The sequence below is a fragment of the Argiope bruennichi genome, chromosome 7 (genome assembly GCF_947563725.1).
Source record: "Argiope bruennichi chromosome 7, qqArgBrue1.1, whole genome shotgun sequence".
NCBI lineage: Eukaryota > Metazoa > Arthropoda > Arachnida > Araneae > Araneidae > Argiope > Argiope bruennichi.
The window spans coordinates 2,571,136-2,586,044 of NC_079157.1; the positions used below are offsets into that span (position 1 = coordinate 2,571,136).

The 14,909-nt window shown below is 31.0% G+C and overlaps 1 protein-coding gene across 1 annotated transcript in view; it reads right to left on the reverse strand.

Moving 5' to 3' along the window:
- Window positions 1-411: 411 nt before the first annotated feature.
- Window positions 412-14,909, reverse strand: part of LOC129976617 (unconventional myosin-Ia-like) — a 310,401-nt gene continuing 295,903 nt past the window's right edge. Inside the window, exons 24-28 of the mRNA XM_056090265.1 lie at window positions 14,311-14,417; window positions 11,278-11,413; window positions 10,698-10,850; window positions 5,268-5,395; window positions 412-1,164 (exon numbers count right to left, since the gene is read on the reverse strand). Of these exons, the coding sequence (XP_055946240.1) occupies window positions 1,041-1,164; window positions 5,268-5,395; window positions 10,698-10,850; window positions 11,278-11,413; window positions 14,311-14,417 (648 nt within the window). The 3' untranslated portion in view covers window positions 412-1,040. The remainder of the gene's footprint in view (window positions 1,165-5,267; window positions 5,396-10,697; window positions 10,851-11,277; window positions 11,414-14,310; window positions 14,418-14,909) is intronic.

Below are 14,909 nucleotides of genomic sequence, written 5' to 3' on the forward strand. Positions count from 1 at the left end.
AAATTAAGTACTGTATCTACATTGCAATATACACATCAAAAGCTCTGCAGACCACAATAAATGCAAAACCTAAAATTAAGAAAAAAAAGGGGGGGGGGCTTTGAATGTAAATATCATAATTTCATGTTCGATTATTAACATATCAATAAAAATATCAGACCATTATCATCTCATTAAAAGTATACAGACAGAATTTTAGGTTTCAAAAATTTGGATTTTTAACAGGGCTTATAAATTTTAAAATCATTAAAAATCAGGAATTTTTCTTAAATTTGTTGATTTTTTTATAGATATAGATTCATCCAAAAACTATTTCATTTTTAATGTCTTTATAATTAAAATTTTTAATATAGATAGGCAACAGATGTAAATACATACAACAAAGTTAACAGCAATTCAACATGATTCTTTAAAAATTGAAAAGGTAAAAACAGAATATAGATTTTTTTTTCCAGTTAACAATGGGAGTAATTTTTCCCCCTTCAGTTTTTTTTTCTATCAAAGCATCATAAATGTATCCAGTTTCTGAAAGATGGATTGTTGTGTCCACGTGAAACAGTTCTCCGGTAACAGTACGGATAACAAAATCAAGAGGATTATTTTACAACGTATACGTTTTAAGAATTAACATGCAACAGTCAGTTCATATAACTGCTAAACGTCATTTAAAATCTCAAATTATTATATACAATATATATTAAACTTTTTTCATTTGTTTTCTCCAAATCTAACTGCGAACTTCAGAGCACCAAAAATTCAATCGCTATATTTTATATTAATATTAATTATTCCCTAAAAATTGCTAAATTCAACCACGGTGGTTTGGAAATCGGCCTTGTTAGTTCGTTCCACCTCCACCAGTAGGCGCTCCGTGCTGAACATTTTTGATTGAGAGAAGCCACTGGTTCCCTGGGATCTTTTCTAAGAGCCAGGAAGTCGGTCTCAGCCCGTTTCAAGTAGCACCGGTTTCCTCAGGGGTGTTTCGATCACGGGTTTCGAACACCGGTTGGCAAAGGGATTGGCTAAGGAAAGAGCTTTCCTCATAATACCACTTCCATTCGATTTCCTCGTCTATAAATCTTGACCTGGCCCGGTTGGACCTCGGAAAGCCCGGCACACTTGAATGCTAAGACAACGTTCTCTTTGCCGAAGTTGGCTTCGAACCTGGAAAAGAGGAAATACGGACATTGTGATTACGGTGGAAAAAATGCGTTCGCGTATTTTAAAAATATAATAACAATTTCTATGAAACAAGTGAATACATTTTTTTTTTCTTACAACAAAAGCTAATAGGCATTTAAAGACAGCTTCTATCAGCAACGACTTTATAGGTAAATTGACCGGATAAATATTTTGCAAAAGAATCCATTTTTAAGCCTAAATAAAATACGTATATAATTGTAATTTGCCTGTTTGTGCCTCCCTAAAACTATGGCCTCCTGGCAGAGCCGGCCTTCTCTATAAAGGGGCTTGGATGCAAAAACACATCGGGGGTCTTAAATTTTTTGTAATGTAAAAAAAAAAAAAAAATGCAAACAGAATACGAAATATTATTGCGTGTTTATTTATTACGTAATTATTTTTTGCTATTAATTATTTGAGAAAAATTACAATTTTTTTGCATTTTTTTTCGAGTTAAGTGTAGCAAGTGTACTTAAGAGTCTTTCTACGTTTTCATTGCAAGATTATGCAATTTCTGTGGAACTTTCTACTTCAGTTAGAGCTTGAATTGCATCTTCTAAAATCAAAGCAAAAAAAATGCAAACAGAATACGAAATATTATTGCGTGTTTATTTATTACGTAATTATTTTTTGCTATTAATTATTTGAGAAAAATTACAATTTTTTTGCATTTTTTTCGATGTTAAGTGTAGCAAGTGTACTTAAGAGTCTTTCTACGTTTTCATTGCAAGATTATGCAATTTCTGTGGAACTTTCTACTTCAGTTAGAGCTTGAATTGCATCTTCTAAAATCAAAGCAATATCATTGCCAGAATTACTTCATAGACAGGAAAACAGATCTATTTGTGACTTCATCAAATTTAGCTTTTATTCTTTTTCCTTTTCTACTAATTTCCTTTTTTGATATCCAGAGGAATATTTCATTGACATGGACATGATTAAATCTAACAATATTAAAGATTTTATAATATGAATAATCAAAATATTATATGCAATCCAACCTAGAAGATGAGGTAAATGACCGTAAATCTATTTACTTTTTTATGTTGCATATTTGCACCACATTATAATATATCACATATCGCATATTCATCTATTGTTCCAGTTAAATTTCTTCCTCTCTTCTTTACATACGGCTATTATTGTTCAGAACATTATTTTGGTTCTTCATCATGTTGGGGCTCCCTCAATCTCGGAGCCCCACTGCATTGCATCCGCGCCGCACCCCATCCCCCCATATGGCCGGTCCTGACTCCTGGCAACGGCAAGCTCAATTTTCCACAGTCAGGCCTCTGGTTTCTATCACAAATAATACATATTTGACTTCATAGACAAGGGCCGAGCGAAAGAAGAAAGCGGGTAGAGAAGAGCGACAGCCCTTAGAGTTTTTGCCGAAGTTCGGGTTTTGAATATCAGCCGGGAATAATCGATTGTACGGTATTCAATTTTTCATTTTTAAGTTGGATAGGAATGATAACAGTGCATACGAAAACTATGAGATTTCGTGGGAGAACTGAATTATCGAAAGTAAAACTTGTTTCGTCTACGAAAGCGTTTTTTTTTTCTCTGTCAAATGCGACGGCAAATGTACGAATGTCACAATACTGATTCTGCATTATACTTTATACTTATATTCGCATTTGTCAAAATTAGTTTCTAAATCATAGATTCAAAAATATGTTATTTTTATATAGATTGGATAGATAGATCACATTAGTACTATATGCTGATATATCAAATCACATAATCAATGCGATTAGTTGGCAAAGGATGATAAAGCTGTCTAATTAAATGGAAAACATTTGCATGAGAAACATAATTTTGACATCAAAATAAATGCCGATTTAAAAAAAGATTAACCGAGAGTTTTCTTTAATATCATGCGTAATTTTAGTAGGCAAATGTTTTTACTGCTTTTAAACTGTAAAAATTTTTCGAAGAGTATATGTATGAAAATAAGGAAAATCGGATCCATTTTCGGCTATTAAACTTTAGTTTAAATATAACAGAAATAACCGAACGACACAAATGTAATACAAGTTATAGACGCATTGGAAATATTTCAATAACAGAAGTTAATGCAGAGGCAGCTGCTGCCATGAATTCACTCTTTGAAGACGTTTTAAAGGGAAATGTTTATCTAATGTTTTTTGTGCCAGAAAACAAAAATGTCATCGATATTTAGTTTCTAATTTCAAGAAAATTGTTCAGGTATTTCTTAGTTCTTCTATCTCATCCAAATGATTTTATTTACAATACACTTGGCTAATAGGAAAGCTTTTAAATCAAATCCGATGGTAATTCGAACTTTTTCTTCATCCATTTTTCTATTACAATAATGCCAAATTATTGTCAGTAGTTTGCATACATTTAGGTTAATTCAATATGCAAATTAAAAATTGTATTCATTTCTGAATTGCTTTCATCATCCCTGCTTGAAGAGAATAATATTTTAAATTAATTCATTCGAGAAATCAATAATAATTTTATAAGCGGGATCAAAAATTCAATAAGTGTGCGTATTGTTTCCGTAACATTTAAAAAGCCTTTCCTTCGCCTTAAGTTTTCTTATTTTATGAATCATTTTTAACTTTACTCTATTAGAGAAATGAATGTAATTTTTTTGTAAAAGCTTTATTACTTTCTGCATATTGAAGGAATTTAGATAAACTGCATCGATAAATACATCATCAAGGTAGTAAGTATAATTAGATTACTTATGATTCGAACAAATTTATTCAAGATCTTCATAGTTAAAATCTCTCAACATTTTTGTTATTTATAGCAAAAAGAAATAATCATTCAGGTGATTTAGTAAAATGAATGAAACTTCGATTTAAAAATATTTCTAAATTCAATAAAAAAATACATAAAATTTCAGATATTTCAAAATTAGCATTAAGATTGAAAAATATCTCATCTTTAACAGTTAAAACTTTCTAGAGAATATTTTAATGATGTTAAATACTACGTATCATTCTATATCATCATCTTTAGAATTCTTTGAAGAACAATTTAAAATACAGAAAATTGTTTCCTACTCTATTCAAGCAAATATATGCAAAGAACGTTTGTATTAATAAGTGCTATCCTGGTTCAGGCATGGTTGTTCTTCATCTGTGTTATATCTGTGAGGTGTGTGAATGTGTTCCTCTGTAAAAAAGGGTTGTGCAAGTGAATGTGTGAGTTTCATCTTCACATGAGCTAAAAGTCAGACTTCTGCCCTCGGGTGCTCAGGGGTCTTTATCCTCAGAAGCTACTGCACCCCTTTTCCGTGATAACGCGGACACGACATCATCATCATCATCATTAATAAGTTCTACATTTTTCATTAAAAGGCAGGGTTACATGTCTCATTTATGTAGTTGCAAAGAATTACTCTGAATTAAAATGTTTCAAAATAAATTTGTAGATCCAAATAAGTTTCAAGGAAAAATTCCATAAAACTGAATGTTTTGCACATAAATAAAATTTGATTTCATTGAAATAACCCATGAATTCTTGTGTTTATTATCATTCAGGATTTATTTTTATTTTTACATTATTACCTTTTTTAAGTAACTTTCCTGCCACGGTGTTTTCATTACTTCTAGACTCTTTCATAGCATACAGATAAAAGTAGACTTTGTTCTCAGTATAATCCAGTTTTCAATTAAAAATAAAATGAATCGAAAATATTATTATACTTCGCAGTACGCGTATATCTACAGACACATCTTTTTTTCATTAGAAACTTTTCTAATACTTCAATTCAATGAATGTATATAAATCTGTTCAATAATGGGGAAAGAGTCTTTCCATTTTGAAATTAGGAAGCTAAAAAAAAAGGGGTAAAAAATAAAGGGTAGAATGGGCAAGGATGTCATCATAAGGGGAAAAACAAAATTGGGCTTTGTAAAAGATGTTTTCGAATCTCTTATAATTATTACAATTCACAATTCATTATTTTTAGGACGATGAACAAATACAATATTATGTTGATAGATAACTACTAAGAAAAATTCTACAAAGATAACATTGTCTTTCAGTTTGGTTAAGTGGCAAAAAATGCACGATCTGAATTTTTCGCTTCATTGAATGCTTACTCTGTTGCTACGTTGACTTCGGGAGGTTTTCCAGTGGCATTTTGAATGACCAGGTACAGTTTGGTCACTATTTCTATCACGTGACCCGTCTCGAACAGGAAATCGCCCTTCTTCCGCGTCGCCTCGGACTAAAAAGATAGAAAAGAGAATGACTCAAAACTGCATTCCCAATGCTTTGTTGGAATACAAATGTAAAACAGCAACATACCAGGCAGTTAGAATAAAAGTTTTTTTTAAATTTATTTAGACCACTCTAGAGAATCAAATTGCTGGCAGAACATCAAATCTTTTTTGAATAAAGCAAAAATGTTGTTCCGTTAAGTGAAAGATGAGTAAAATGATCTGTTAGTATCTAGTAATTATCTAGTCAGTATTAAGATGATTTCAATCTTTAATAATTCAGTTACAATCATGATGTATATTAGTTGCTGAGAGCATGAGTAACCTTTAAAATAAACGTTATCAGAAACCCTTGTATGCGGATTGAATCAATCCAAATAAAGTACACAAAAAAACAAATTTTTATTCGATGTCCTTTTGGTTGCTTTTGACATGTATGCTATCTTTACACGGTGATCTTAATCACTAGTCTTTTTATTTTATTTATGATAATAGTATTCCGAAAACTGCTGACAAAGTCATCATAATAGTTCTATGAAAGTAATGCTGGTATGGTAATAATCCTAATAAGTGCATGGAATAAGAAAAAGTGGCTTAAGATAATAATAGTAAAATAATAACTATAGTGATAAGTGCAAAATATAAATGGCTGCGTAGAGTCATAATAATAGTTTCTGAATAGATAACAATAACAAGGGAATTCAAACTACACTGCATTTTTTAAAACATCTTTCTTGTTCATCAATAGAGTGGGGAAAAGTGTTTTCTTTTTCCATTAAAGAAACTAAAATGTAAAGGGCTTTAAATTAAATTCAGAAATTTAAATTTTTCCAAAAAATTTAAATTGATATTTAGGCACTTGAAAGAAATATTAAACATCGGCATAATGTATTTGATGAAGCAATGATCACATCAAAGGCACAGCATGGTCAGCTATTTGGAAATGGGAGAATATTGGACATCATCTGTAACGTGCCCTCGTTTCTTTTTCTGTGTATCATAGCTCCGCCCATTTTCTAGGATTTGCATCACTACGCCTTGTTCACCGAGTCAAAGGCACTGCAGTTCTTCTGCACTTCAGATTCCATTTGACGGTACGAAAATCGTATCTACATGAAATCTGTATGTTTGAGCTCTTAAAATGAGCTATTTAAATTTAAATAACTTTCGTGTTCTAAGTAAAAGTTTCAAAACACAAATACTTATTACTGGAATTAATTCAGTTGTATGAATTACTTTTAGATAAAGTAGGAACATATTTATGGCTTAACCAGATTTAATAGTGAACCACCGAGGTTTTTCAACTATTATCATTGACTATGGATCTTAATGTACGAATTTAAAACTACCTCAAATACAATCTGTTATATTTATCAGATACTTTTTAAGCTATATACACATAATTATAGTATGCATATTTTAACTTCATATCTTGAATTACTTTTGGAAATAGAACAAATATTGAACAAGAAATGCGATCCGAAGAAATAATTATATCGACATTTATACCTGGTTTATTCAAGGACCAGCCGCTTTTGGCGACCAGCCGGTTCACCAGTATTAATGATCTCTAAACTTTTCAATTAAATATTTTACGCAACTTGGTCTCTTAATAGCTTTTTCTGCAATAATAATTTTAAGCTTCAGATTTTGATAGTTATATAATTCAGTCGTACTATTATGTAGGCCTTAAGCAGTTCTTTTCATTTTACTGCTTATCTTTCTCTTTAATTTTTTGTCAGCACCCATAAAAATTCAACTTTGAATTAAAATCGAAATGTTAAAATGCATTTACTATAAAAACATTTTTTACTAAAACCAAACGAGTCTTTTTTTTTTAAATTTGAAAATTGAAAGCAGAGTTGTTCGGCATTGAAGTTTTATGTGCACTGCAGAATAATTTTCGTAATCTATATAATATCTTAAAAAATTATTCAATAAAAATTTCTCTAATTCATCATAAAATTCAGTTTTTAGTTTTAATTTCAAAATATTTAGATGATGTAAATAAAAATATTTTATTTTATTTTAGTCAATAAATGTACTTATAAAAAATTATGAAGTTGAAATTTTGCTCAGTTTCTTTGCTCTAAGAAATCATATTCTGAGAAACACTCTTCACATTCTAACTTTTAAATAAATAAATAAGCTTTTCTATCTTCTGCGATCAAATCAGACAGATTATGAAGTTTTTATTTATCAATTAGAGAACAATCAACATTTTCATAACATAAGCCAATCAATATCGAGAAACCCTGGCAGAAGATTGGTGATTTCTTTGAAACGGTCTATGAAGGGGTCTAAAATCGCCAATTTTCATAGAAGAATGATATTCAAATTTTATAAATTATTAGGTATTAGTGATTGATTTAGTTGATTGGAGTTCAACAATTTTTATTTAAAATATTGGTGTCTCAAGAATATTTTGTTAAATATGATTCAAATAGCAGGGGACCTATGCAAAAATTTAAGATTCGTAATTCATCGGAGCATTTATGGATTCAAGTTATATAAAATATAATTATATAACTCATTTTGACCATTTTGTAGCAGATGTATACCCCAAATTAGCTTATGGGCGCTGATTAAAGTGATGATCCTGTATATATTAAACTATGTTTACCTTAAACTGTTTTATTGAATTAATAATACAGATATTGTAAAAGATCATAGAAACCTTTGTCTTGAATTTATTTTTTTAGAAAATATCACATTTCATATTTATTTCATTTCGTACCGACACGTGCTGAAAATGACATTTTTCTAGATTTAATTCGCTGTAATAATTTATTTATTTTTTTAATTTGAGATTTTGTCAATAGGATGACAACACGTTAATAAAAACGAATTTATTGCCTTGCTCGTGCAGATTAAATTTTATTTTTATTTTGTGAGAAATAAATTGTTGAAAATTGTAATTAAATTATATGTTAAAAAAATTCATTAAAAATAGAAATTTAATTTATGGGTCAAAATATTAATATCATTGAAAAGATTATTTTTTGAACATCAATAGGATGTAAAAGTCAATTTTGTGTTGTAATATTTTCGGAAATTATAACGGGAAAACGTTGAAATTTCGCTTCATTTTTAATTAATTAAAATTCTAAATAAAAATTAAAAAAAAATTGCTCTGAGGTGCACATACTTGACCTCCAAGGCACACATATGCCAAATTGGGTGGCTCTAGGTCAAATAGTCAGGCCTGTAGAGCGCCAACACACGCGCACACAATGAACTTTATTATAAGAACTAGCCGCCTTTGGCGACCAGCCGGTTCACCAGTATTAATATTCGGCAAAATGTTCAATGAATACTTTATGCAAATTGTTGTCACAATAGGTTATTTCAGTAAAGATTTTATAAGCTTCAAATTTTGATAGTCATATAATTCACTTAAACAATTATGTAGGCCTTAAGTCGTTCTATTCATTGTATTATGCATCTCTCTCTCCAATTTTCTATTAGAGCCCGTGAAACTCAATTTTAAATTAACGTAGAGAATATGAAACTGCAATCAATATAAAGACGTATTTTAGTGAATCCAAGCATGTCTTTTAAAAAGAAAATATGAGAACTGAAAGCAGAGTCGTTCGGCATCGATGTCTTATGCGCACTAAAGAAAAATTTTCATAATATATAATATCTCACAGAATTATTCAACAAAAACTTCACAGATTTGATGAAAAATTAGTTTTTATTTTTATTTTTAAAAGGATATAAACGATGTCAGTAATAATATTTTATTTTTTTCAATTTATAAATATATTTTTAAAAATTAAGTTTACATTTTAAACTGCCCTTTGGTCCTAAGGAATTATATTCTGCAAAATATTCTTGGCACTCCAACTTCTAAATAAATAAATAGATGTTTCTATCTAATGCGATCAAAAGTGACCGATTTTTTGTTTTGAATATTATAATATTAGAACAATCACCATTTTCACTCTTGAGAAACCCTGGGACATTATTGCTTTCTTTTAGACGGTCGATGAAGTGATCTAAAATCAACCGTTTTTATAGAATAGTGACATTGAAATTTTCATAAATCAGTCAGCTTTAGTGATTAATTTAGCTGTAGTGGAAGACTTTTTATTTAAAATATCAGGGTTTTAAGAATATTTTGTTAAATATGATTCACTGCGCAAAGAATCTTTGTAAAAATTTAAAAATCATAATTAATCAGAACATTTATTGATTAAAAATACATAAAATATTATTATTTACTTCATTTAGAGCCTTTTGTTAGCAGATGTATGCCTATTATTAGAGGTTTACAAAACAGCTGTTGGGTCCTGATTAGAGTAGATATTCTGTATATACTAAATAATATTTGTCTTATATACAACTGATTTATTCGTTTAATAATGTAGATATTGTAAAAAAATTATAGAAAAATATTTGTTGCCTATTTTTCTTTTTTAAAAAATACCATATTTCACACTCATTTCATTTCTAACAGACACAAAGCTGAAAATTGCAATTTTCTAGAATTAATTTCCAATATTACTTAACGTATTTTTTAAATTTAAACTTTTATTAATGTGATGGCAACATTTTGATAAAAGTTAAATTTTCCTCTATTACGCGACACGTGCACGCGCAGCTTAAATTTTATTTTTATTTTGCGCGACATAAATTGTTGAAAATTAAATTATTTTTTAAAAATTCATTAAAAATAAAAATTTTATTTGCAGGTTAAACATCCATATAAATGAAAAGATAATTTCTTCAAATTTAATTGGATGTAAAAATCGATTTTTTGTTGAAATATTTTCGGAAGTTATAGTGGAAAAACGTCAAAATTTCCCTTACTTTTTAATTAATTAAAATTCTAATTAAAAATTTTAAAAAATCGCACCGAGATGCACATTTCCGGCCTCCAAGGTACACACTTGATAAAATTGGGAACTGTGTGTCAGACGGTCTGGTCTGGCGTACCTAGTCTTTAAAAATGGTCCGGGGCTATTGTTTTATAGACATTTTAGGCAATGCAATAAATCTCGCGATGGCGAGTTAGGAAAAAAAAATTTGAAATTATTGTATTTTAAACCACAAAATGTTTTATAAACAGAATGTAATATAATGTTTTTTATGTTGTTTGTTATTGTACATTTTACCGTTATTTCGCGCTGTCAGAATCTTCACAGAATCCTGTTTTTCCACTATTTCGATCCAAATTTCCTCTTAATATTTGCTATTCCCTCATGTTTCGATGATATTTGGTTCAGAAATCGGATCTAATTTTGATTGAAATCAGATCAAATTTTGAACTGGTTGATTACACGAAGCTGGGAGAGCCACACTCACAGATCTAACATGGAAGACGGCCAAATCGTCCATGAAGGGGCTGAGTGATATCCGGAAGATGTCAGTGGCCGGGATCCGGTACTTGATCTGCAGGGTCCGGTGGTCCATCACCAACATGGCGCTCGTGCTCACAACAAACAGAGTTTGGAGGCACTGAAATAAAAATCGAGATTAGTTATTCGTAGTTAACTGCTCGAGAGATACTTCCAGAATTCGAATATCTCTGTATTGGCTAGCAAAATGAATTTTCATGGCACATAACTTTTAAAAATTGCACTTTGATTATCAGCATGTCTTATCAACAATGCTGAGCTCTGTTGTTGCAAATGAAATTTTATTTTTCTTTAGAAAAGTTACAGTTACAACTCCAAAATATTTTCATCTGAAGTCGTAGAATTAGAAATCACTTGTCTTGCTCAGCGATTCTGTTATTAGCAACAGTTGGCACATTGCAAAAATCAGAAGATCGACAGTTAGTTTTTCGGCGCCATCTGTATTTTCTGAAATGCTCAGAGAAAGTTATTTTTCATCCAGCCTGTAATTGTTAAAGAGGTCAAAATAAATAATAAAAAAAGGTCACCTTTCCGCTCGCCCGAGCGATCTTGTTGATGATGTCCGCGAAGACGACGTACTGGTCGCCCGTCTCCGCCGCGATCTTCTTCCACTTGACGTTGTGACGCAGGCGCACATAGTCGCCACGGAATGGATGGGACACGCTATAGGTAGAGAAAAACACATGAGAGTTTATTTGTTCTTTATGAAAAGAATACGCATAAAACTTTAAAATGAGGATCGTAAAGTGATTTATTTGCACTTTTATACAATTCTATGATTTAAACATGTTTTTCTTTTAATACTTGGGGTTTTTGCAAGTTTTTAACACATCGAGCGCCTGCTATTTAACTTCAGAATGTTCTTAAATCGACCGTAGTCAGGATAAAAGTTGAACACAATTTGCTGAATTAAAATTGATTGAATGTTCGTAAACCGGTTGGTGTGTTTTTGCTTTCCTCCGTACATTAACTACGGGGGGGGGGTAAACTTTCCCTCTTCTCACCTATCACCTCCCCCTGAACAATAATATAATATTTTAACAAGTATGGCAGCTTTTGATAAGATATTAAATTTGCTAATGAAATAATCTAATATTCAAATCAATAATAAAATTTACAGTTCATATAACCAATTGTTCCTGAAATCATGAATTGTTAAGAAGAGCATTATTTTCTCAGGAATTCATTCCCCTAAGTGGAGGGACCACCCAAATTCTAAAAGTATGGGAAAAATCACAAAACGGCATTGACAAGCAAAAAACCCATCTCTTTTATTACAGTTAAGGGGGAAAGACGGATGATTTTCTACGTCCGAGCCGGTGTTTTCGAAAAGTAATTTTTTACGCCCCAGTCGGACTTCAAGACATTCACTGGAACGACATTCTACGTTCCTGCCGGTTGAAGAGTTAAGGTCATTACTAGTTTTGATAAATTAAATTTTTTTTTTATTATTTCAAATTTGTGACAGTATCATTTTATGCGTCGTAAAACAAAGTCACCGGCAATACGCAATGCATAATAAGGCTGACTTTTCTGGGATTTTCATTAATAAAGTTTTAATTTCGAAATAAAAATTTTGTGATAATTTGGAAGTGAAATTTTGCTGCAATATGGAAGGTAAAAATATTTTGATTTTGCGTAATCGCATAACGAATTGTAATTAATGTTTTCGATATTTTGTAACGTTTCCATCAAATAACAGTAAAGGCGCTAATTGTGCACGATCCAAAAGTTGAAAAAAAAAACTGCTAAAAGCACTGTGTGCTATAACTTAGAGTTGAAAGCTTTTTTTGAAATGGAAATGTTGTGGATATTACAATAGAACTTAAGGAAGATGAGCCTCTCGTTATGGTTAAAAAAGTTTATTTACTTCTATCTGATTGTTCAGAGTGAGATATTTCTGCAATTTTATTCTTTTTTTTTTTCTTTTTTACTCATTTTGTACGCTACTTAGCTGCTAGTACGAGAATTAGAAGTCAGTGTTTCAGTAATGGGAATTTTGGTTCCATGAGTAGACTATTAAGGAAAGCAAATGAAAAATAGCCTCAATTCCTCATTGCTCGCTTCTCTACAAAGAAAGGCTTACTACATGAAAGACCCTTTATGAGAGCTGTTTTGGGAGAAATAAAAATCTGTCCCTGGAGTTGGCGATCGTCGGTTTTTTACGCACGGTATGGATAAATGGTTTCTTTTAGATGCTTTTAAGACAAGATTCTATTTGATTGTTTCATTACTTTCTCATGTACAAAGTAGGTAAAGTCAAAGAATACATATAAAGAATTCTAATTCGGGATTTTGACGAATCTACCAGATCTCTTGAAACTAAAAAAACATATTTTTTGGAATCGAATCATGAACACTTTGCACATGGATTCCATGATAAATTTTTACATTTCTGTCAAATTTTGAATGAAATCTATTCAAAAAAGTCTATCCATTCTATAGTCCGAATATACACTGCAAAGAAATACAAAACAAAGGAAGCTAGATGGATAAAATTTAATACATAAATTTAAGTTAGAAGTTTGAAACCAAATCCGGTAACATATTCATTGTTTCATGATGATTTTTGCACAAGTATGTTATTGCTGTTACTGATCTCCATGAATTCCAAAACCTCCAAGAAGTCAATGAATTAAATCGGGTCTTTTAAAAATTGTGCTTGTTAAAACCCAGGGTTCTGTTTATAAAACCCAGGGAATCTGTTTATTTTTTAAACCACGGGAGGAATATGCTTGTATTAACTTTACCCCAATAGTATTCTAGAAATAACTTCCGTCCCTGTTAGAAGATAAGCTCGTTGATGCGTCAGTTAATAAGAATTATTTTCTTCTAAGTTTACTCTCGAATTAAAAATATTTCCCAGGCCACATTCCAAAGTTCCCTGCATGATTAGGTAGAACTTTCCAAAGCCTATTTATTTCCATTTTTTTAATTGAGAAGATTTCAGAATGCTTTATCTCAGTGCATGATTACTCCTGGTGAAGTGACCAAGATGTGAAGACCCTTCCTTTCTGGCCAGCTAAAGTGAGCAGGCATTTGGAGCTAAACCAATCTTTTTTCTCTGGTGCCTCAAGTCTTCGGATCAATTAAAACTTCCCCTTTTCTCAAAACAAGCTCTTCTTCTTCTCCTACTCAAACGAAGTTCTCCTTCTCTCCAAGTTCCTCTTCGCCCTCTCAAACGAACAAGCATGTAAATGCGATGACTTAAATACATGCAATTTAACATGTCATTTTTTCGACTACAATTGTAATTCTATATCCAATTTTGATTTTATTAGGCTGGAAAGAAAGACTTAAAAATACACATTTCGTTTTTTGTGTAGGAGCTGTGTCCCAGTGATTAACCCATGCGGTTAATAGTACACAAGTACATTTATCAGATGGTATGCGAGAATATATTGGGAAAGATCCCTTGGTTTGTTTGTTCTTGGTTTAAATGTTCAATCAAAATAATCGAATTTAATAAAATTTGATCTGGATTCTTTTTTGTTTTAAACAATAAACAATGAGGCTTCCTTCGTTGCAAGGAAATGAGTTGAAAAGAAGGCGAAACTCACCTTTTAGGATAGGATGATTTTCTGTCTCTGAACAAGAGGCTCGCCGTCACTTTCTCCCTCATTCGGTTCCGCGCTGTCTGATCGAACCTCAGCCGGTACTTGTGGCACTGGAATGGAAAAGCGTTTAGCTCAACGAGTATAAGAGTAAAAAGCAGTATCTTTTTATCTGATCATCACAACATTAGACATAGAATATGTTTATTAGGCATTAATATATATATAGCATATTAATATACAATATTAAGCATATAATACTGCACGGAAAATATTTTTAGATAGTACATTTGTAATCATATAAAACCCTTTTTTACTCATATATGTAGTATAGAGATGGTAAATACTGTAATTTTCAGATAATTCGAGCTCGAGATTTTGATAAATCTTGACGTTTTAAACCTTTTTGAATCTAAAAGCCCACATATCTATTTGTCACATTATTTTTTTTTGAATTAAAATTGTGAATGTCTATGCAATTTTGCATCTGTGTCATCTTCTGACTAGAATCCTAGATAACTATCCAAATCTGAGTCGATTCGGTTCATAAGAAACGGTAATGTTTCAAAATGCGTTGACTAACAATTATTATATGACCAGGTTAA